Source organism: Lonchura striata, chromosome 17 (genome assembly GCF_046129695.1).
Source record: "Lonchura striata isolate bLonStr1 chromosome 17, bLonStr1.mat, whole genome shotgun sequence".
Taxonomy (NCBI): domain Eukaryota; kingdom Metazoa; phylum Chordata; class Aves; order Passeriformes; family Estrildidae; genus Lonchura; species Lonchura striata.
The window spans coordinates 7,306,188-7,329,829 of record NC_134619.1 but is presented as its reverse complement, the minus strand read 5'-3'; the positions used below and the strand labels follow the sequence as shown (position 1 = coordinate 7,329,829).

At 56.5% G+C, this 23,642-nt stretch overlaps 3 protein-coding genes across 3 annotated transcripts; 1 reads left to right on the top strand and 2 right to left on the bottom strand.

Annotated features, from left to right (window-relative positions):
- Window positions 1-272: 272 nt before the first annotated feature.
- Window positions 273-8,278, bottom strand: NSFL1C (NSFL1 cofactor). Its single transcript, XM_021527348.3, has 9 exons — window positions 8,117-8,278; window positions 7,312-7,409; window positions 6,677-6,751; window positions 5,429-5,594; window positions 5,012-5,104; window positions 4,244-4,353; window positions 3,680-3,817; window positions 3,044-3,208; window positions 273-2,132 (listed from the first exon to the last, which is right to left on the bottom strand). The coding sequence occupies exons 1-9, from the start codon at window positions 8,216-8,218 to the stop codon at window positions 1,970-1,972; spliced, it is 1,110 nt and encodes a 369-aa protein (XP_021383023.1). The 5' UTR covers window positions 8,219-8,278; the 3' UTR covers window positions 273-1,969.
- Window positions 8,279-9,002: 724 nt separating this feature from the next.
- LOC144247200 (signal-regulatory protein beta-1-like) lies at window positions 9,003-11,213 on the bottom strand. The gene is made up of 5 exons (XM_077787081.1): window positions 11,075-11,213; window positions 10,386-10,745; window positions 9,826-10,137; window positions 9,352-9,699; window positions 9,003-9,202 (listed from the first exon to the last, which is right to left on the bottom strand). Exons 1-5 carry the CDS (start codon window positions 11,139-11,141, stop codon window positions 9,003-9,005), a joined length of 1,287 nt encoding a protein of 428 aa, XP_077643207.1. The 5' UTR covers window positions 11,142-11,213.
- Window positions 11,214-11,555: 342 nt separating this feature from the next.
- On the top strand, window positions 11,556-14,917 carry LOC110468976 (uncharacterized). The gene is made up of 5 exons (XM_077787079.1): window positions 11,556-11,571; window positions 13,022-13,381; window positions 13,507-13,708; window positions 14,065-14,104; window positions 14,431-14,917. The coding sequence occupies exons 1-5, from the start codon at window positions 11,556-11,558 to the stop codon at window positions 14,557-14,559; spliced, it is 747 nt and encodes a 248-aa protein (XP_077643205.1). The 3' UTR covers window positions 14,560-14,917.
- Window positions 14,918-23,642: the final 8,725 nt, after the last annotated feature.

Below are 23,642 nucleotides of genomic sequence, written 5' to 3'. Positions count from 1 at the left end.
CCTTTCTCAATTCTCCTGGCTGGTTCACACAGGTTAGTCACTGGTTATAACATACACGAGGCAAGTGATGCCCAGGTGAAACCCAAGCTCTCCTGTCACAAAAAAAAAAAATCTTTAAAAATGCTGCTGAGAGGTTGAGTCTCATTTAGTAGAAGACAGCTCAGCACAGGAAGTCTGCTCGCAGAGCAACCCAAAGAGGAAACACCCTCAATGAGCATGATCCAAAATCTGAGACCAGATTGTAGCTGTTATTAGAAAGGGTCAGACATTGCTTTCCTGTTTGTGGGCTTTTAATGGCAATTTTCACAATAATTTACAAATTGGTTGTTACACACACTTACGTCCATTTAGTAATGAAAATTGTGAGTTAATTCAGCTCTCAGTTGAGAAACTGCTGTAAAAATGCCCTTGCTGAGGGCTGCTCTCTGGTTTGTGTTCTACAGGCAGCCAAGCGAGTTCCTCACGCTGAACCTGCCCAACCTGCGGCCCTCGCCAGGCTGCTCCCGAGCTCTCTCCAGGCTGCTCCCGAGCTCCCTCCAGGCTGCTCCCAAGCTCTCTCCAGGCTGCTCCCGAGCTCCCTCCAGGCTGCTCCCGAGCTCCCTCCAGGCTGCTCCCGAGCTCCCTCCAGGCTGCTCCCAAGCTCCCTCCAGGCTGCTCCCAAGCTCCCTACACTCGCTCCAAGGCAAGGAACCGGCAGTTTCCCAGTGCTGAGGGGGTGCAGTGACAGCTCAACGGTGCCTAAGGCAAGGTGGGGAAGGAGCGTTCCAGCCTTTCCCAAGGACCCGGCTCCCAGGGAGCTGGTGGCTGCAGCCCACGGCTCAGCAAAGCTCTGGGCTCTGCTCAGAAGCCCAGAACAAAGACAGAAGCATCTGGGGGGCAAAGTGCAGAGGCACAATACTCCGTGACAACTAAGCCACAGCTACCAATGCCTCGTGTCTGGGCGTAAGGAATTCACCCACAGGATACTGTTCAAAGGAGGGAAAGAGATGGAAACCTGAGCCCAAAACACAAACAGAACAGATCAATGCTGGAGAATTCCAGGAGTTCAGCTATGTTAGTCCTCAGCACAGGAGAGGAAATGCATCAAATGGTAATACAGCCTTGAGTTTTTCCACCCAAGCTGTTGCAATCATCTCGATAATTCACCTCTCAGGACTGAACTTGCTTTCCAGTAAGACAGACTCTGTTTGCCTTTTACTTCCAGTCACTTCAAGCTGATTCAGCTTTGTGCCTTCTTGGAAAGAAGAAGTCAGCAGCAGGGTTTCTCAGAGAAATGCAATACAGCAATTTAAACCTGCAGCCAGCCTGGCCTGTCAGAAAAAGTGAAGGCAGAGAAGGTGGAGCCTGCAATGAATGCCCCAATAGTTCTGCTGAAGGAAGGAAAGTCAGGGATTTCTCACCAGAAAAACATGGGAAGTGTTAAACCTTGCACCTCACACACGTCAGAGATTTCCCCACACTGAGCTCTTTCACAAAGATTTCCCCCACAATGCTTTTACAGGAGTGTAACCATTATCCTGACAATCAGATCACCCATTCTCAGATAACTTACATTTAATGTGTGAAAAAAAAAAGGGAGTATTTACAGCAGTTCCTGGAGAGAAGAGAAAGGACTGTGGTGAGCAGTCTACTAACAGAAACTGCTCCCTGGAGCTCCCTTCCCCCTTGCCTTCCTCCCCTCTCCAAGTACAGTAACTCAATCCACAAGGTAACTGAACTCTCCTGGGGGAATCTGGGGCACAAGAGGCTGCAGCTCCTTTCCAAACGAATTTGTTTCATTTCTTTATTTTAAAGTCCACTGATCATCATCATCACAAAAAAACCCCATGGGAAATGCAACTAAAAAGTCCAACCAAGACCTAAGAACCCAGAGCTACGAGCAGATGTGGGCCTGCGTGGCACGGCGCCGGCGCCCGCGCGGGAGGAGACGGCCCCGTGCGCCGCAGCGCTGTGGCCAGAGCTGGGTCCTTTATGTCAACCGCTGAACGATGACAGCGTTGAGCAGGTTGGCTTCCTTCAGGGTCTGGTTCTCATCAGTCAGCTCTTTATTGGGAAAGGTGGTCATGAGGACGAAACTGGTGGCAGCCATCGCTGGCCGAGCATCTACTATGAAGAGCCGGATGTCACGGATCCTGTCCAAAGGGATCAAACACACAGGGCGGTGCTGTTACTGCCCAGCCTGGACAAATGACTGCTCTGCTCAGAGTGTGCAGCCCTGCAGCTGTGTGTCTGTATTCCAGCTCTCACCACAGGCCACACCAGGCTATTCTGATTCAACCTGCTCCCTTTCAGTGAAATAGTAGCAGCTGCTTCCTGGGCTACATGCTCAGCTCGGTGTTCTCTTGTCTGTGTTGTCAGGGGGTTATCTGAAACTGAAAACCTCCAGACCCTTTGCTTTGAACAATTAAACTGACACTGCGAGCTTATCACACACAGCAGAACCCAGAGGATTTCAGCTCCTGTGATCAGCCACACAGTGACACAGGATCCATTTCTGGAACTCAAGTCACAGGCAGAGGTTTTTGTAACATTTTGCCCTGAGCTTGACCCTTATAGAAACTGGAGGAATGAGTATAAACTACAACATCAGGAAGGTGAGAAGGAATTCAAGAGCTTTTGAGTGAAGCTGTGGCGTATCTAAGCCCACTCTGCTTATGTAAAGAACAGAATTGTGGTAAGAGCATCCCTTGGTGCACCATTCAGCACAGGGAACAACCTCATAGAAAAGCCTAAATTGAGTCAGAGTAACTGAACCAGGTTCCTAATTATCTGCCAGTTTCCAAAGCCATTAGAAGAGAATCAATTTTTTACAGGCAACATCAAGGAAAGTTCTGCTGATAACACACTCCCAAGGGTTGGGCTATAATCTATCCCAATTTGGAAAACAAATCCCACCCAAGAGTTAGCAACTATCTTAAAAACACCACAACAACTTTATTCCCTTTCACTTGTATAGGATGCCCAGAGCTCCTTCTGGCAGGCCAGCCAGGATTTTAGCACTTGCTCCTTGTCTTGCAGGGCCATCTCCCTGCTATGCTCGTACCTGTGGCTGTGGTTGAACTTCTGGACCAGGCGCCCACCGTCAGCGAGCCGGATCTGGATGTTGGTGATGGGCTCCGACTCATCGATCGCGATGGCAGAACTGGCTTTGGCTTCGTTCTCTGCCTGCTGGGCTGGCGAGCTGGTGCCCATCACCTGGGGCGCGGTGCTGCCAACAGGGAGACACAAGGTGAGCTGTTAGACACCAAACTCACCTGGCTACAGGGTACCAGATCAGGCAGCAAGCTCACTGTCTGCCAGGCCCAACTACCAGGCTCCTCCACAAGCAAGCTGCAAGTCAGAATTTTTGAGTCAGCCAGTCAGCAGGAACTTGTCTACAAGTTCAACTCTACCATCCCCTTTGGTGCCACAAGTTAACAGGGGAAAGTGTGACTTGGAAACACTGCTCCAATGCAACACACCAGGGAGGTTCCAAGCCAGGGATCTGGCTCCTGGCAGGGAGAGGCTGCGCCACCTCCCAGTATACGTCAGTGAGCCTTGCTTCCTTGGAGGAACACCTCCCATCCCACAGGCACCCAGTGCCTTTCTTTCAGAAGGATGAATCAGAAGGCTCCACCTCACAAGGCTCAAGTGACTCTCTCACATTACATGTAGTAAAGCAGTGTCATCATCGTCTCACCTGCCCAGCTTCTGTCCTTCTCCAGTAAAAGCTCTGAAGACACTTTTAGGTTTCACGTACTCCTCATCACGGTGATCTTCCATGTCCAGGTTCACCTGTCCACCCCGTGCTAACCTGCGCAGCTCAGCTGGGACTTCCCTGCAGAGAGAATCTTCTAAGGCAGCTGCCTGAGGCAGCAAGGCAGGAATGCATGCACATAAAGCCCAAGATCCCTGGAATTTCAGGAATCACAGAGAGACTGTGTTTAACTGACAGGGCAGATGTACACCTCCCACTGACAGACACAAATTAAAGCTTATTTCTCTCTGGCCCTCACCTGCAGTGACACAATGCATCAGAAATTCTCAACACAAATAGCAACATGTTTGTTTACTTAACACTCTCAAGGCCCCACATAAACCAAACCCATTCCCTGTTTACCTGAACCTAATGTTCCATATTAAGAGTAACTAATTTCTTGCAAGAAAGCTCAGGTGAAATGTGCCATGGATTCAGAAGCCTGGATTCCACAAACACTCATGTTTCAGGAAACAGCTGTCCCTTTTCTCCCCTCTCACTACGTACCCTCTGCGGATATCATCGAGGAACTGGGCATTGGATGGATCCTGGTAGCTCCTCAGTTCTCCACTGTCCAGACTAAATCCACTCTTCCAGAGCTTCAGTACAACGTGCACCTGCAGCAGCCCCAAAAGAACAATCAGCCTTACTGAGCATCTTGGTGACAACAAAAACTGAAGCAAAGTGAAAAGTTTCAGATGGGGAGAGGAGCTTCAAGGTGCAAAAACATTCCAGCAGGTTTCTCTGAGCTAAGGGAAAAACCCAAAGCAGCAGCTTTTATGTAATGGTCAAGTGTCAATTCCTAGAAGGTGGCATGGTCCCCTTTTGGATAAATGTGGCTGAAGAGCCAGGAATTTACTGGGTAAGGAGCCTCAACTAGGTTTCCACCACAGCCACAACCTTGTTTGGTCAAAAACCAAGCACAAGGGAATCTTGAACTGATACTGTCAGCTCCCATCTATGGATATATATTGGATATATATAAAATAATGGATAAAGAGTTGATTTCCCAGTGCTCTTTGCACACTATTTTTCCCAATCTGCACTTCTAAGAAAGGCTCAGATTCTTAATTAAAAGATCACCAGAAAACTGTTTACCCAAGACCTAACCATCTACTACTTTCTACTTGGAAATCCCACAGGAAGCAGGATTTGCCATATTTCTGTCCTTGTGAATTTCTATGAAGCTTTGTATCTCTCAGGGCTGGCAAGCTCAGTAGTTGGAGCAGAGAAATCCCTGGAGTGACAGCTACAAGCCCAAGCAGAGATACTCACATCCTGAGAAGAGCTTGGTCTCCTCTCTCCTGCCACATAAGCCGACTCCTCCTCTGGAGTAGCCCCAAGGCGATACCCTCCCCCTGCAAAAGGCTGTGAGAGAGAGGCAGGCACAGGGTTACAGAACCACACACACCCAAGGAGCTGCTTCCCTATTCCCACCACCCCTGTGGGTAAACAGGGACTTCATGGCATCAGCAACATCTCCTGCCCTGCAGGCAGTGACAGCTTCAGCAAATCAGTGTGGCACAACAGAGTGGCTTTTCTTGCTGTTGTGACACACAAAATGGAGCTGCACTAAGAGAGGAGTCCAGACTTAGCTGCTGAGATAATTCCGGGACTCCTCAGTACCAAACAGCTGGCAGGGTGGAACCTTAACTGAAACGGGGAACACAAGAAAGAACTCCTCCCTCTCACCTTTGGCTTGCTCGTCTCACCACCGCTCTTGGCCGTCCGATCGACTGCCACCGCGCCGTGCTCCTTGGCTCCCTTGAACAGATCCTCCACCAGCTCGTTGGGACTCTTCTTCCTCGGAGGACCCACAATCTGCTGGCCACTCCTCTCTGAGCCACCGGCATAAAACCTGACAGAAAGCACCCAGCTCCTGGTCAGCCCTGCCTGCTGCTCCTGCAGGAGCCAGCGGGCTGGGTCAGGGCTCACTTGTTGGTGCTTGTGCAGCTCAGGGAACCCCCTGGATCTACAAACACTGGCTACCCCCAGTGTATCTCCCACTGCAGCCACATGCGAGCTCCTGTGCTGCAAAGACTTTCTTTTTATGTCAATTCCTGTACATTACCCGTGGATCAATAGCAATAAAGTGGTAACAGTGCTCAGACCTGGAAGAGGAGCAGCCCAGAGGGACAAGCCCAGTTTTAAACACCGCTACCAGCTCGATTACCCAGCTGAGCAAGGCTTCCAGCAAATCTCTGACCAGACAGAGCAACATCCAGCTGGAATTGTGAGGGAAGGCACACGCTCATGCCACGCAAAGGATGGATCTCAACTGGAAGCAATGGACACAGTCAGTGAAGTGCAATTAAGCACTCTGGAAGATTGGATTTATTAGCTTCCAGATGGCTTGTAACACACAGAGTGAGCTCCCAGCTGCCTGCAGATCACAGCCCATCCAGCCTGAGCCACCCCTTCAGATACATCAGTTCCATTCCATTTACCTTGCCCGTCAACCTTAAGGGTATTTAACTACTTAGAGCTGACACTGCAGGACACTGTCCAACTAATATTCCATGTTCCCCTGGAAAGGGCCCCTACATTTTTATTTCTGACTCCACACTCTGTTACTTTACCCTTAAGCAACACTTCAACAAAAAGAACCCAAAACCAAAACCCCAACCAAAATAAACCCTCAAAGTAAGAAAACCAATCCCTGTATAATCTCACATTTCTGTTCCCTGTGGACACAAATAAGTTGTTTTCTATTCTTAACCCAGGCCTTCCACATCCCATTTTAGGCTTTCAGAGCTGAGCTGAGCACGTGCTTGTGCAGAGGCTTTGCACTGACAAACCTGCCCTGTCAAACCTCAAATGTTTCATTACAGGGACTTCAAATCCGTGTAAACCTGTTTTTTTCAAAAAAGCTATGCACAGGCACAAGCCCTCCCAGAAGGGATAAACACCCAGCATTTGAGCCTTCAGCTGCAAACTCACCGCTGTCCCTCCTCCTCTTCATCATCCTCCTCCTGAGCATGTACAAGGTCTCTGAAGGAGGTTACTCGGTGGTCACTGCAAAAATCCAGCAAGAAGGATGTCAGCCTCCAGACACATTCCCAGCTGGAACATTCCACACTGCAACAGGCTCCTTCTGCAAGGTGGGCTCTGTTCAGCAACACCTGACCCGAGAGAACTTTTCCTTCATGACAAAGGCAGCAGATCCTCTTTAGGCCTGGACAGCATTCCCTTACTGCAAAGGGATTTGACAAGGTAAAATTCACTTTCTTGCTTTGTAAAATGCTCAGCTTGATCAGCTCAGATGTCACACAAAATAAGAAAATATTCTTCTTGCAGAGATGTGATCTGCTTAAATGAAAGGTCACTATCAGACTGTTTTTAATGTCAAAAGCTTTTGCTGGGCAATGAGGCAAGATTTCCTAAGTGATCTCTGGCTTAGTTGTGCAATAACACCCATGCCTGTGATGTACAAACACTCAGGTTTTCGCTGTTTCTAGAGAACCACACAAGCAAACCTAAACACAGAGCTACTTTTACTGAAAATTAACACAATCAGTGGTTTAGAGAGTGTGTTTTGTCAGCTTTCCAGTATGGAGCTGAAGCTCCCTCCTCACCTGGCTCCAGTGCCTCTGGATATGGAGCTGGGTGTGGGCTGGGGAAGGGTCAGGATGTCCTCATCACCCCCGTCCTCATAGAAACTGGCAAGAGCAATCTGGAAGGGAAAACCACCAAAGCTCCTCAGGAAAAACGCACACAAACAGCCCAGCTGAAGCACCTGCCATGCTGGATCTCCTAAAGCACCTCACACTAAAGACACTTCATGTCATTTCCCCTGTTGCAGGTCCTGGCAAACAGGAGGCCTCAGAGGGTTTGCTTTTGGCTGTGTCATGGCAGGACACTCAGTGCTGCAGGGATGTCACCCTCCCCGTCAGGGAGTGTCAGGGCCCTTCTTCTGCAGCACTTCTACAGGAGTTATGCCAAAATAACTCCTCTGAAACAGCAGCTTTTGTGCCATGCATGAGCAGACTCGGAATTTAACACAGCCAGTTTGAGGAGCAGGTCAGAATGGTCAGTCAAACTGACTGCCCCTCAGTTTGTTTGCTGACAGCGCCAACAGCACAGCACTGAGCACCTCACCAGCATCCCAGGAAAACATACATAACCCCGGCAAACCCCGGAGCCGCCGTCCCTCACCTCGCGCTACAAAGTGAACGACAGAACGAGGAGAGGCCTCCGTCTCAGCCAGCCCACGGCTCCGCCACAAGGGCTGAGCCCGGCGACGGACGGGGGCGAGGCCTGAGCCTGCGGGACACCGACCTCGGCCCAGCGTTGCCCCCGCCATCGCCACGGCCTCTCGAGCCGCGGCCCCGCCGACCCCCGCACCGCCCCGGGGAGGGCGGAGGGCAGCGGCAAAGGTACCTGGAGGTCCCAGCCGGCAGACTCGAGGAAGAACCGCGCTCGCTCCTCCTCGGCGCCGGTCACGGCCACGAACTCCCTCAGCGCCTCCTCCCGCTCCGCCATCTTGCCGCGGTGCAGCGCCCAAACCGCGCCGGGCCGCCCGGGCCGCCCCCGCGTGCGCCGCCAAACCCGCCCGGCCGGAAACACCCGCGGCGGAGCGCGGCGCCCGGCCGCAAACAGCGGCCCCTGCCGGACAGGAGGTGGAACTGCACCGCGCCCGGCCCGGCGCGAGCGCCGGCACCGGGATGGGCAGAACCGGGCACCGGGATGGGCAGAACCGGGCACCGGGCACCGGGATGGGCAGAACCGGGCACCGGGATGGGCAGAACCGGGCACCGGGCACCGGGCACCAGGATGGGTGGAACCGGGCACCGGGATGGGCAGAACCGGGCACCGGGATGGGCAGAACCGGGCACCGGGCACCGGGATGGGCAACACCGGGCACCAGGATGGGCAGAATCGGGCACCGGGCATCAGGATGGGTGGAACCGGGCACCGGGATGGGCAGAACCGGGCACCGGGATGGGCAGCGCCGGGCACCGGGATGGGCAGAATCGGGCACCGGGCACCGGGCACCAGGCACCGGGATGGGCAGCGCCGGGCACTGCGATGGGCACTACCGGGCACCGGGCACCGGGATGAGCAGAAGCAGGATGGGCAGCACCGAGCACCGTGTGCGTAACGCTGGGCACTGGGCACTGGGACAGGCGTCACCGAGCCCGTGTGCAGCACCCAGTGCTGGGGATGGGCAGCGCCAAGCCCCAGCGCAGGGCGAATGTAAGGGCTGGGACTGGCGGCGCGGAGCAGCCCACGGCAGCCTCTGCATCCTGGTTCCTTTATTTCCAGTTCACACAGCGCTGCTGGCAGTGGCCAAACCCTGAGACCCGGCTCCAGGAGCTGGGGACTGAGCTGGAGCAGGACAGGGCAGCATCTCTGACGCCTTTCTCTTCATGCGCTTGAAGAGGAAGAAGAGGAGCCCGCCGAGGAACCCCTTCTCCAGCAGGATGCTCATACACAGGAGGAGGAGGCTGGACAGAAAGTTGTCACCTGCAGTGGGAACAGAGGATGTGAGCAACCAGGGCTCGAGGAGAGGCATCCCAAACCCCCGCAGGGAGCCTTTCCTGGGACTGCAAGCTTCCTCAGTGGGGGACACCACACAGCTGCACAGGCACCCCATCCCAGCAGCTCTGACACACCTTTAGCCATCTGGGACCTGTTGCTCAATGCCCCTTGGGCCGGGTTGGAGATCCACAGGAAGGTTGAGTTGTTGGCAGGGGCCTGGGCATCGTGCACCACCATGCAGGTGATCGTGGACCCGTTTTTCTCCTCGGTAGCTTGCACCTCCACCTGGCTTCTCAGCTCAAACAAATGCTGGGGGAGCTCTGATGGCTGAGAGGCGTTCTCCACCTTTATCTCACTCCCATTCTCCAGCCAGGAAACGGAGACATCTGCTGGGTAAAACTCCTTCACAAGGCAGGTGAAGGTCACGGTCTTGTTCACCTCAATGGGGCTCGGCTCAGCGCGCACTTCGATGCTGGGGGGAACTGGGAAGAGAGGCAGAGCTCAGTGTTTGGTGTCCCCTGCTCTGCTGCCCACAGGGACCCCCGTCCTCCTCCCAGGGAGACCAGCCCCACAGCAGCTCACAGCAGTGGGAGTCCCCCAGCCCTCACCTCGCAGGACTCTGCTGAGCTGGTAGCTGCCATGCAGCGGGGCTGGCAGCGTGGGGTGCTGCACCTTGCAGGTGAGCTGAGAGAGGACGTCATCCTTCTGCAGGGTCAGCCTGGCTCTGCTGGACATGTTGTAGGTTTTCATCCTCCCCTCGGTGATCTGGGGCAGATGAACCCCCATGGGGTTCTCGTTCTTGAACCATTTCACCTCAATCTCTCCAGGAAAGAACCCTCCAGTCGTGCAGGTGAAAGGCACCGACTGCCCCGGCCTCGCTCTCTGCTCAGGCCCAGACACGAGCGGGAGGCTGGGTTTGGCTGTGGGGAGAAGCACGGGGCCATCAGAGCAGGCTCTGCCCCCTGCCCAGCCCCGGGCCTGCCTGGAGCAGAGTCTCACACAAGGGCATGGGGATGGCCCATGGGATCCTCTCCTGGACCAGCCCTGAGCCCCTTCCCCATCCCTGCTCTACCTGAGCAGAGCCCACTGGGCTGTTCCCATCAGGAGCTGCTCCAGGAGCCCCACTCACCTTGCACAGACACCTCTGTGCCACAGGAGCCCCACTCACCTTGCACAGACACCTCTGTGCCACGGCCATGCTGAAACACCTCATCATCACCAGTGTCCCCCTTGACAAACTTCACACAGTAGTAGGTGCCCGTGTCCTCAGGCTGAACGTTCCTGATGCGGATGGTGAAGTCTGTGTCAGACTTATCCACTACTCTTGTCACACGGGAGGAAGGATCCTGCTTATTCGCGTCATAGACAGTCTTGTTCTCACTGTCCCAGCCCTTCAGCCACGTCACAGGACCTGGTCCAGCGATTCCAGATGTGGTGCAGTTCAGGGTGAGCGTCTCCCCCGCTTCCACTGTCACCTTGTCCTGGGGCTGCTGCAGTTGGAATGCCTGACCCACCTGGGCACACACACCTGGGCAGAGAGACAGAAAGGTTTGGAGTTGACAACAGGCCCCAGGGCTGGGGCACAGCACAAGGCACCATCAGACCCCCTGAGCCCCAAGCATGGGACAGAGAGATATTCTGGTCCCTTGTCCCCCAGGCTGCTGGGAACTGCAGCACGAAGAGAGCCTAGACTCTTGCTGGAGTAAACTGAATTTCAACTGGAGATAAAAGCAAGCTGGAAGGGAGGCTGTGAGAGGAGATCCCTGAGTACCCATGGGGACAGGGAAGCACTGCCAGGCCAGCAGGGTGGGAAACCATGTATGGGAAATGTGATGGGGCTGTGCAGGCCCCACTTACCCGGCTCTCTGCAGAGAAGGAGCAGCATCAGGCACACGAGAGGCAGTTCCTGTGCCACCAGATCCATGGGTGTTCCACGCCTTGCTCGCTGATGGCTGGGCTCTGCTCAGCTCCGTTGGAGTCTGCTGGACTAGGCTCAGCTGACTCTGCTGGACTGAGCTTACTTTAGCAGGGTGCTGGACTCTTGCCCAGCAGAAGGGAAGGAAAGGGGCTACCACCAGCTCAGTTCCTCCTTGCAATCACGCTCCATTTGCTTCTCAAACAGACACCCATCTCCTACCACATCATCTCCTATCACAACGCTGGTCCATAATGGCAATGTCCACCCACTTTCCCCTCAGATGCATGCCACAGCCATGGGCACAGGCACCGAGCAGCCAGCAAGAGGGACCCCGCATCCAGCAGGCTCCCACACACACGGCCAGCCTGTGGCTCAGCACCCTGGGGTGCCCAGCCCTTGGCAGCAGGATCGGGGTGCGGGATGGTGTCTCCCGCGGGTCGGTGGTGCAGAGCAGTGCCCGGGATACACCGAGCATCCCACATCCCGAAGCCCCGCTGCTCCTGCTCCCCACCGGAGCGGGGAGGATGCAAAGCTGCTCCCTGTCCCGAGCCCAGGGCAGCTGCTCGGTGCCAGGCGGCCCGGGAGTGCTGCCCGGTGGGGTCTCGGTAGGGTGATGCCCGCCGGGGTCTCGGTAGGGTGATGCCCGCCGGGGGTGATGCCCGGTGGGGTCTCGGTGGGGTGATGCCCAGCGGGGTCTCGGTGGGGTGATGCCCGGCGGGGTCTCAGTAGGGTGCTGCCCAGCGGGGTCTCGGTGGGGTGATGCCCGGTGGGGTCTCGGTAGGTGATGCCCGCCGGAGGTGATACCCGGCGGCCCCGAGCAGACACCAAAGCGTTAACCACGCGCTCGCCTCAATTTCCTGTCCCTCTTCCCCTTCCCTAAATTTGGGCAGAACCCATGGCCGCGGCAGCAGCTCCACTCCTGTCCGGGCAGCGAAGCCTCGTCCAGTGGCAACTCTTGGGTGAGTCAGAAGTGGGGCCCCCCAAATCCTCTCGGAGCACCCCTGCCCCGTCTGCCCCATAAACGAGTGGGCAGCAGAGATAAACACCGGCGGGGCGGAGGGTGGTCCTTCCCCGAGCACCTTTTGGGGTCAAAGTGTCCCCGAGGGTGCAGAGCATCCCCCAGCCCGGGGATGGGCACAGCCGAGTCGAGCCCTGCCGAGCTGCTGCCATGCGTGTCAGGGACTTTGGGCAGGAGAAGTCTGGGGACCCAAGGGGTTTTGGGGAGCAGGAGGGATTTTGGGACAAGAAGGGGTCAGGGGGCTGTGCTGGGCTACAGGGCTGCACATCCCTTCCTAGAACACTTGTTCCTGGGTGGCTCCTGGCTGTGAACCCCAATTCCTCCCAGAGCCCCAGTGATCCTGGCTGGTGTGGAACAGGGCCAGGGTGTTAATGTTTAACAGCACTCGGGAGTTTTTCCTGCCAGGAATTCCCCTTTGCTCCCTCTGTACCTCTCTGGCCTCCAGGCAGCTGCAGCACCTCCTGCAAGCGACAGAACAGGATGCAGATTTATCAAATCAAAGAATTGCAGAACTGTTTGGGTGGCAAAACATCTCTGAAATCCTCGTGCCCAATCATTAATCCAGCACTGCCAAGATCACCACTAAACCATGTGCCCAAGTGCCACACCTATGTGTCCTTTAAATCCCTCCGGGGTGGTGACTCCACCACTGCCTTGGGCAGCCTGCTCATTTTTCAGATTTGCCCCTTGTTCATTTTGAACCAGTTTTTGAAGAGTTTCCTCCCTCCCAGTGCCTGCATGTTGTCTCTGCCATTTCCCAGGATATCTCTCAGCTGCAAATTGGGGGATACTGGGGCTTCTCTGTCTGTGAGGCTGCCCTTGCCTCAGCCCATCGCTCATCCCTGAACTCTCCTGTCTCTGTGCCCAGGTGCGGGTGCCCAGCTGGGTCAGAACTTCAGACTGCAGCAGCCCCAGGCCAAGGTGTCAGTGGCAGTGGGGGAGACGCTCACCCTGAGCTGCACCACATCTGGGATCGCTGAACCAGGTCCTGTGATGTGGCTGAAGGGCTGGGGCAGTGAGAACAAAACTGTCTATGACCAGAATAAGCAGGATCCTTCCTCCCATGTGACAAGAGTAGTGGATAAGTCTGACACAGACTTCACCATCCGCATCAGGAACGTTCAGCCTGAGGACACGGGCAGCTACTACTGTGTGAAGTTTGTCAAGGGGAACACTGGTGATGATGAGGTGTTTCAGCATGGCCGTGGCACAGAGGTGTCTGTGCATGGTGAGTTCAGCCCAGCAGGACACCTCTCCCAGGGAGCTCATCCCATAGCCCCCACCCTACCCACAGTGAGGTCCTGCTCTGCCCCACACCCACCATCCTCTCCTGCTCTGCTTCTGTCTCCACAGAGGCCACCCTGCTTCCTGGAATGGTGGCTGCAGCTGTAGTGCTCTGCTTCCTCCTTCTCCTCGGCCTCTTCATCGCCCTTTGCATGTACAGGAGGAAGCTCCAAGGCAGGGCAGGCAGCCCCTGCCCAGCCAGGACAGTGGCCATGGGCAGCTTCTCATCTGTCCCTCTGCAGTGCTGTGCAGGGACCCCCGGCACCTCCAGGTTTGTACTCAGCACCTCTTCCTTCTGCACCTGCTTTATCTTGGCTTCCTTTCTTGTCTGGAGCTGTAAGTTGCCCCAGAAAAGGTCCTTTACTTGCGGGTGCAGTGTTCTGTCAGTTCTCTCTGCGTTTCACAGGAGCTTCATGGTAGGGAGCACCCAGTACCAGGGAGCTCCTGCAGCCCCTCACCGTGTGTTTGAGCCCAGCCCAGACGTGCAATCAGCACTTTGTCCCTATTCTCTGCTTTCAGCAGGGGCATCCTGCTGAAATTCGGGAGGGGAATTGAGGGCTGTGCTGGGTGGGGAAAGGGCCTGGCTTCCTTTCCTTCTGATGGCCATCCTTATCCTTCCCCCTACAGTGAAGTCCTGGATGCAGAGAGCTCCCACCCGCCCAACCAGGTAGGAGTGAGCTGTGAGTATGGGGAGCACATCCCATGCTGATGGCCTGGCAGGAGCCCTGCAGGACTCTGGGGCCCGGGGGGACATCGGGTGGGCAGCAGCTGCCTGCATGTGTTCCCTGCACACTCTGCACCACAGCACCACCTCTGCAGCTGTGGCATCTCCAGCCTGGCTTGAACCTGCTTCTTGGTGTTGTCCCGTGCAGGGCCATGAGGTGGTCTGGGTGATCTGTGTGGGTCACTTCCAACTCTCGATGTGGTGCTTTAGGGTTATTTTTGCCAGCCTTTCCTCGTGGCAGCATTCCCCATTTGTGTGCACTTTCGCAGCAGAGCAGCAAGGAGGAGAATGACATCCACTACGCCGAGCTGCAGCCCCTGCCCCCGGCCCCACGGCGTGGCAGGAGCCCGGGCACAGCCCCCACCGAGTATGCCAGCCTCAGGGCAGCTGCCAAGTGACGTGTGGCACCGCTGCCTGCCCGTGGCAGGGTGCAAGAAGGGACGTTTCTGCAGGGCACAATAAGGAAGAAGTGGGGCTGTTTGCACGGTGCACCCTGATCTCAGCTCGGCACCCCGTGCTCACCATGTTTGCATCTCAGGAGAGCTCTCCCAAGAACTGGAAGCTTTCTCGAGCACAGGATCAGACCACGAGGCCAAGCACCTCTGCCTTGTGCAAGCTGTTTGGTGCTGATGACACCAGGAGGACCTCACACACAGCTGTGTCCACCAGCATGGGCCTCCACTGGCCCTTTCCTGGCCCACAGGTTCATAATTCGTGTTATCTTTTCACCACCCTCATTAAAGCCAGCAAACAGCCTTCTGTCCAGTCCTGCTGTGCTCAGAGCAATAGTGCCAGTCCTGCAGGGTCCTGGGGGGATGTGTGCCCCACACAGCCCTCCCCCATGCTACTGCTGAGCCCCCAGTCAGCTCCCAGCTCCTGCCTGCCCCAGGCAGGGAACCTACCCAGTCCCACAAAACCTGCATCTCCTGGCGAGGCAGCAGGAGGCTCTCAGGAATGGCCCCTGGTGCTGCTGCTCCAGGCTGAGGCCCAGCCCTTGCCCACCTTTCCCTGCCCTCCTCAAGGGGCTTACGATGCTGGTACCAGCTGGCCCTTCTGCCCCTTCCCCTGCTCCATGCACATCTTCAGCTCCAGTCCATGCACATCTGCTCCTGCACATCTGCTCCATGCACATTCCCTGCTTCGTGCCCACGTGTTTGGTGCCCACCTCCAAGGGAAGTGGGCCAGTGGCAGGAAGCCAGAGGGCCGAGGTGGCAGTGGCAGGAATCTGCAGGTCACCCTCCACACTGGCCACTGCTGCAGCCGCCAGCAACACCCAGTCACACATACAGCCCCCAGCCATGATCTCCCCAGCCATGGCAGCTGAGCTCCCACCAGGTGTGGCCCCAGCAGCCCCCTTGGCAGAAGGAGCTGAGGCCAAAACAGGATTTCCAGGCAGAGGAACCTGCTGCCAGCACAGCTGCCTGTGACCTTGAAAGCTGATACAGTCACCAGTTTTCAGCTCTATCTACTTTTTTTCCTGTGAAATGAGAAAAGAGAAGTGAAATAAGACAGTGTGACCCAGGGGAGCGGGGCTGGCAGGGAAATCCTTGAGGGGACAAAATTGTCACAGTGGGGAGAAGAGTCACTAAAGAAATTGATTTGCACGACTGAATATGAGTCACCTGCTCTGGGGATGTCAGGTGGGGAGAGTTTGGGGTCACCCCTCTCTCAGGGACAGCCTGGGGACACTCAGCACCCCATAGGCACAGTGGTGGTGAGGAGTTTGCCAGGTCAGGGGTCCAGCACCTGGCCTCAACCTGGGGGTTGGGGTGTTGGGATGAAGCCTCTCCCAGCATCATTTCCCCAGTGGAGCCATGACCGGGCCATGAATCATTTCCTAGCTGAGGAAGCTGCTCTGGGCAGGGCTTGGGTTGCCCAGGCTCTGTGCAGGGACAGCACCAAAACTGGCAGAAATCTCACACCAAGGCTGTGAGCACGAGTATGTAAAATATGTGGGTGAGACCGAAACCGGGGATAGACCTCGAGGAGTGGAGGAAATGAAATTCAAGGGGATTTACGGCTTTTTAAGCACTGGGTTGAATCAGGAGGAGGGAAATTCAGTTTGATAGGAGCATATGCAAAGAAGGGAGTGAGCAGAGCACTGGCAGAATGCTCTGCACCTAGGAAAGGGCCCAGGTTTGCGGCTTACTGCCCAAGGGAGGGATTTGGTGGTTATTAAAGGAAAATCCTTTAAGCCTTCAGCCTGGGGTGTGCTGGCAGTGAAAGCACAAACAAGAACCTGGGCACAGACACAAGGTAGGAGCGTGCCGGGGGGAAGAGCCTGGCTCGGGGGGCAGAGCCTGGCTCGGGGGGCAGCACCAGGCAGTGCTGGGGTCATGGATTCACTGCTCATCCGTGCTGTTTTCCTGGTGCTGCTGGTTGTCACGTCCCACTAAGTGACCTGCGTGGTTGGAGGGTGTGTGTGGGAGGTCAGGAGCTGCCATTGCTGGGGGAGGCACAGGGCAGTGCTGGAGTTGAGGCTGGCACCAACCAGGCTCTGCTGCCACAGCTGGGGACTTAAGTGCAGAGCAGAGGTGGTGCCTGGATGGGTACTGGGAGAGTGTTGGTGTTCCAGGAGGAGAGGACACTCTGGCTTCAAGCAGGTTTTTGGCTGTGTCCCTGTGCATGGACACTCCGGGGCGGTGCCATGCCAGGTTTACCTCAGCTGTTCCTCAGCATGGTGTGTGAGCCTGGTGCCTGGACCTCATGTAATGGCAAAGCCAAGGAAAAGGGCTGGGGAGGCTGATCTGGGCTGCACTGTGATGGGTTTCTGGGCAGCCAGGGGATGCTCAGGGGCTGCTCTGGCATCTGACCCACTCCTGATGCCAGGAGGTGGGAAACATCTCCTGGAGGTGTCAAGGTGAGAGGGCTGGCAGGGCTTACTGGGCAGTGGTGTGTGCCGTGGTGTGAGCCATGGTGTGTGTCACGGTGTGTGCTGTGGTGTGAGCTGTGGTGTGTTCCATGGTGTGTGCCATGACGTGTGCCATGGTGTGTGCCATGGTGTGTGCCACAGTGTGAGATGTAGTCTGGGCCATGGTGTGTGCCACGGCGTGTGCCATGGTGTGTGCCATGACGTGTGCCATGGTGTGAGCCGTGGTCTGTACTATGCTGTGCTGTTCCACGCTGTGCCGAGGAGCCCGAGTGGGAAGCGTGGGCTGTGCCGGGAGCCAAGGGCAGCTTGAGCCCCCAGCAGACAGCGCAGAGTAACAGGGAGCAATCAGCTGGAGAGCGGCTGCTGGGAGGGGCTGGTCCCGGCAGCCAGGGGAGGGGAGCAGCGATTCAATTACCGCCGAGGAAGAGCATGATCTCAGCACACAGGCTGGCTGAAATGGGGGGTGCAGGGGTCTCCTTTGTGTCCTGGGGGACAGGAGAGGGCTGGCTGCACTCACGGGGAATGGGACAATGCTGAGCTGTGCGGGTGCCAGGGCTGGGCAAGGAGAAAAAGGGAGAGACAGGGATAAATACCTTGTGCCCTGTCCTGGGGTGCCCCGGCTCAGCAGTGAGAAGCAGAGGCACTCCACAGTGGCAGTGTCTGTCACAGGGGTGGGTGCCCGGGGGATATTGTGTCTCCAGGTCTCCTCCGGTGTCTGACAGGCCAGCAGCTCCAGCCAAGGGCCTGGTTTGTGGCTGTCTCTATCCAAGACACCCTTGTGCCCCTGCTCTGTCTCCATCCCTGCCCCCATCCCCGTCCTGGCTACTGTGAGACCGTGGTGCCCACAAGTCACCAGGGAGAGACAGGCCAGTCCCTTTGCACGCCAGCATCACCCAAACAGCCACAGGTCTAACAGCACCCGATGCCACAGGGACCCCACAGGGCCCCCACGATGCCACAGGCATCCAGGGATGGTCTGGGGACCCCGTGATGCCATAGGGACCGGGCATAGCCATGGGGACATTGTGCCAGCATGCCAGCAGGATGCAGCAGGAGAAGCTGGAGGAGCAGCTGGGTGCTTTGAGGGGGTTGGAGGGACTGAGAGGGTCTCAGAGACACTTTGATTGTCCCCCAAAATTGCCTCATGGGTCTTGTTTATGCCTGCTGGCTGGCCTGGGCTGGGTCCCTGCCAGAAGAGACAACAGGAGGGAGAAGTCCTGGGATGCTGCATGGTTGGAACCTGCTCCCTCCAATTCCAAACCTGTTAGCTCACCCCTTTGCAGCTCCCTGTTTCTCAGGCTTTTCCTTGGAAAGGAGCAAAGCCAGAGTAAAACGGTGATATGCTTTACACTGGTTCTGATTTATTTCAGGTCTTACTATTGAATCTTATTCCCTGGTTTCACAGTTGTTGTGGATTTTCACCAAAGGGGATAAACAGGTCTGGGATTTGGGGTTGTCATAGGAACTGTTTCTGTGCCACAGCCTCAGTGCCAGCCTTGTCCCCTCCTGATAGAGTGAGGCCAGCACAGTGGGGATATCTCCAGCCCCCTAGGCACAGCCCCAGTGACAGCCAGGATATGGAGCAGCCACCCCATGGCACTGGGACACTCGGGATGTTCAGGGAGGAGATGGATTCCAAGCACTGCCCAGCCAGGCCCATGAAGCAAACTGGGAGCCCCAGGCTGCAGACCAGTTGAGAAGAGCTGAAGGTGTTTGGAGGATGCTGCTTTTCCCTGTGGGTTCTCTGGTGTCCAGTAGAAGGTTGTGCTATTGCAATTGCTACTGGGAACCTCTCTGGCCAACCTGGAATAATTTTCATTAAATCCCTGGAGCTGAAGGGGTGTGGAGTGGATGGGGGCCTGCCCTAGGACCATTCCTCATCTCTTCAATCACAAGGGGGGTAGGCAGTGAAACTGAAAAGTGTCACGCACAGCCTTTGTGCCCAACACTCCTTTGGCCCATGAGGTCCTTCTCTGTGGGACACCACGAGGCCAAGGCTCTGGCAGTGATTAAAGAGGGGTTTCCAGGGCCATGGGACAAGCAGGAACATCCAGTGCTTAAGAAAGACTTGCATTGTGCTGTCAGTGTTGGACGGGACATTGCTCAAAGACAACCACCCTCTGGAGCTGGCACAGGGCGGGCAGATCGAGCTGCAGTGCTGGGTCCCACCAGTGCCCGAGTGAGGGTCCCAGAGTGGGTGGGAGGGGGGCCCTGCCTGCACTGGAGTTCCCAGGGCTCTTCATGCTGGATCAGCTGTTGGTGTGGTCCTGGTCCTGCCAACATCCCCGTGTACATTGTACCCAAAGTGAGCTCTGCATGCTCCTGGGGATGCTCCAGGTGGTTTTGTCCAGCAAGAGCTCAGGGTAAGGAAACTCCCTGGGGAGCTCCCTGTCCCGAGGGCACGACGTTATGGGGTCCCTGGTTCTCCCTGCTCCTCCCGGCACCGAGCGACCTTAAAGTGTGGCTGTGCTTGGCCGTGGCCCCAGCGCTGGCTGCCCCGAGCCCGGCACAAGCGTCCCTCTGCAGCGAAGTGCAGGGAAAGGGAAAAATATTGAGAGAGGCAGGAGAACGGGGAAAGCAGGCGCTGCGGGAGGGAGCACAGCACGGCATGAAAGCTCCCTCTCAGCGGGCTTTTGTTCGCCCGGGACGTGCCCAGCGCTGCTGCCAGCCCGGAGGGGCTGTGCTGGCGCCGGTGGCTCCGGGCGATCCCGGAGCTCCGCAGCCTGTCCGGCGCCCCGTTCCAGCGACGTGCCCGTGGGCAGGATGCAGCTGCCTGCAGCGGGGACCCCCATCACCCCTCGGGGCTCGGCAGTGCTCGGCCCCACGACGCGCTGCCGAAAAGAATTCCTTCTGACAGATCCGTTTCTTCCACTTGGTTCAGGCTTAATTTTATAATGGTATCAGTAGCTATGGCAACGCGTAAAAATAACGGATCCCCGAGCCCGGCGAATTCTCTGTAAACAGCTCCCGTCTCCCGGAGCCCGGCTGGGTGCGCATCACCCCTTGCCCACGGCTCCCGCGGGCGCTGCGGTTTGTGGCTGGGCTGGGATTCACGCGATGGCTAATTAGCGGCGTTAACTGCTTACGCCTTGGGATGATGATTCCATCCGCTAATCCTTGGGGCTAGGCTGGGCTAATTGGGTGGATATCATTCACGCTGGCGGTCAGGAGCTGCCCTCACAGCATTGCTGCACAGCGAAGGCTGGAGCACCCCTCTGGCACCCCGGAGCAGTCCCCGCGGTGTCAGGGGACACCAGCCCCATTCACAGCTCCAGCTCGCCCCAGAGCCGCCGCTGCTGCACATCCACGCGTGTGCACACGAGGGGACGTGCACACGGAGGCCAGCAGGCACACACAGCTCAGATTTCTGCACGCAGGACCCTCCTCAGCGAACATCCGCGGTGCCGGCGTCTGCCGCGGCTCAGAGGTCTCTGGTCACCGCCGTGAGTGGATAATCCCAGGCAATATTTTCTAAACCTGTTAGACATCACACAGACCCTCTAAATCCCTGATCCCCCTCCAAGGCTCCAGCGGGATGGCAGCACTTGGCAGCTCGGATTTGCAGCTTCTTATCAGGGCCAACCCCTTGGAGCAATGCAATCACCGGGAGCGTGGTGGATCCTGCTGACCAGAAATAATCCCCCAGATTTTTGTTGCCTTTCAATTAAAAAAAAAAAAAAAGGACAGACCAACACACACCCCTCGGAGAAGTGTTTTTCTCCAGCAGCAGGGCCAGAAAAACCTCAGCCACACAGAACTGAGAGTGCTGGGTCTCAACAGGGCCAAAATAAAGAGCCAACAAGTCTGGAATGTAGCTCCTGAGCCTTAGAGCTGCTATGGGGACAACATGGGGACAGTGACACAGGGACAGCCTGGCAGCAGGGCTAGGGATGGCCCTGAAGGCTGCTCAGCATCCTCTTCCAAGGGCTTCATCTGGCTGTTTCAGGGGGTGCAGCCCCCCTGCATCCCAGCAGTCATGCCATTCCCACCATGAGGCACCAGATCCAGCACTTTCAGAAATGACCCCACGAATCCCCCACTGCTGGACACACCATCTTCCTTTGCAGTAAGAGTGGCACAGGACCAGACCAGGTCTCCTACCCCTCATGTGCCATGTCAGCCCTCCATGGGGCATCCCTCCGGCGATGCCCACACACCAGGTTCCACAGCACAAATCCCACCTCTGAACCTGGATTTTAGCACTTCACAGCAAGGGCTCTGCCAAGCAGGAAGCAATGGGCTGAGCTGGCTGAACATGATCAATCCCCCACGTTAGCAGTTTTATTTCCATCCACAGCTGCTGCAGGACTCTCAGGCAGTGCAGCCTCGATGAGCTCCTGCCGGCCCGGCAGCACAGCCTTATCTGCTGCTGCAGCCTCGGATGTGCTTTCATGATAATGATTTGCAATCAACAAAGAACTTGGAGAGGATGCAGAAAAATCCCCAACAACTGGCATTAGAAACTGAGATGATATCGCTCTTCCCTCGGCCGAGCTCCTCCACAGTCCTGGTGGTACCACCAAGGGGAGATCAAGGTCTTCTCCAGAGCCACTCCATGGGGCTGGCTGTGTGCTGGGGGATCTGGGTACTGGCACTGCCACCACATGCCCAGGAGCCAGTACAGTGCAGAACTTCCTCCTCCAGAGGTGGGAGGGAGGCTTTAGTCCAAACAGCTCCCAAGAACCCATCAATTATTAACACCCTGCTCTGAAATGTCCCTGCATGGCTGGAGCTCTCTGCCTGCACCCTGCCTGCCCTCCCCCCTGTCTCTGCCACTTCCTCCTCCACAGCACTTCTGCTCCTGGGGTTGGAGCAGGGTCCAGGGTGGGCACCAAGGCTCCCTGTGGCTCTGGAGCCCATGAGAGCTGTGGTGAGCCCAGCTGTGCCCCATACAGCCAGCACAGACGTCTCCCAGTTTTGCAACCACTGGCACAAAGGGTGCAGGATTGGGGCCACCCTGTGTCCCTGCTGAGCTGCCCTGAGTGGGGTCTCTCTTGTGCCCCCGTCCCTGTCTTCTGCTGAGGTTGGGACAGCCCCCTAAGAGCATTGAGTCCAACCGTTCTCCCAGCACTGCCGAGCCCACCATGTCCCCAAGTGCCACATCCACATATTTTTTGAACCCTTCCAGGGATGGTCACTGCGCCGTGTCCTGTGCAGCTTAGTCCCGGGGCTGTGCACGTGTTGCAGACCCACAGCAGAGAGCAAACCCTTCTCTGGGGCAAGGGGCAGGCTCCTGTTTGCCAGGAAAGGTCAGCACAGCCCTGCCAGCGCTCGCAGCACCTCAGCGGGCACGGGCAGCAGCACTGCCAGCCCTGTCCTTCCCAGCCCACGCTGCCGCCGTGTTTTCCCAGCCTGTCAGCAGTTTTACCCTAAAACCCCTCACTTCAGGTCAGCCAGGGCCGTTTCCAGGCCAGGCACAGGATATAAACCACCTTTCCTGCTCTGACACAGCCGGGTGAGGAATTCCCCCAGAGTGTGAGGCATTAAGGAAGCCCAGCCAATTCACCCGGCCTGCAGCACCCACAGGGCACAGGCAGCACCCACAGGGCACAGGCAGCACCCATGTGGCACAGGCAGCACCCACAGGGCACCACTGCCAGGTGGGAGCAGCCTGGGAGCACAGCCCAGCCCCAGGATGGCTCAGCTGCCCTGTGGACACGGTCCCTGCTGCAGCCTGTGGGTTTTCCTTCTTGCTTGGCAGACACTGGTGGACATCCTGATGGTGGTGGGTGGTCTGATGGTGGTGGGTGGTCGGGCACTGGGCTCTGCTGCCCCTGCTGAAGCCCAGGGTGACACTGTGAGTGCCATGAGGGCACCTGGAGCATTGCTCCAACCCAGCAAAGCCCAGCATGGGCAGGCAGAGCTGTATCCTCCCTCATCCTCCCTGCAAGTCATTTCAGGGGCTTGGAGGGAACCAGCTGATTCTGGCAGTGCTGGGGGTTAATTCAGTGGCAGAGGGACACTAAAATGTAGTGGGCTGTGATTTGAAGTTCAAAGGAGGGGGCAGAAACAGGCAGCAGGTCTGGGCAGTGTGCACAGAGGAGCCACCTCAGAAAATGCTCTGTGCCAGGGAGCACCTTACCTCCACCCCACTCATCACACCACCTGCACCAACTGGGCCCCAGAGCCCTAATAAAAACCTGAGAGAGCTGACATAACTCAGCTGTAACTCCCAAATCACCCAATAAGAGCTTGGCTAAAACAATTACAGGTGGTTCCCATGAGCCCACTCAAGAGGTGAGGGGCAAAGCTCGTGCACTGGCTGCTCACAGAGCATCCTCCACAGCCTCCCCCACCCTTCTCCTGGCAATCACAGCCTTAACGAGGCCCCTGCAGCTCATTACCCACTCCAGGGTCTCTCCCATATAAGGGGGTGATGTGGTGTGCCCCTTCTGTTCATGGTGGTGGATGCTCTCCAAGGAACATGAGACAGGTAGGATACATACCCCTGCTTCTTAAATCAACTTTTAGAGGGCCATGTGTGCCCCTTCCTTGGGTCACAGTCCATGAAAACCATGCTCACATTAACATATTGCTTGCTCTAAGTTAACATGAGATAAACTAATTTAAGCTTCCCCTGTACTGCATGTCTCGGATTAAATTGGCAAA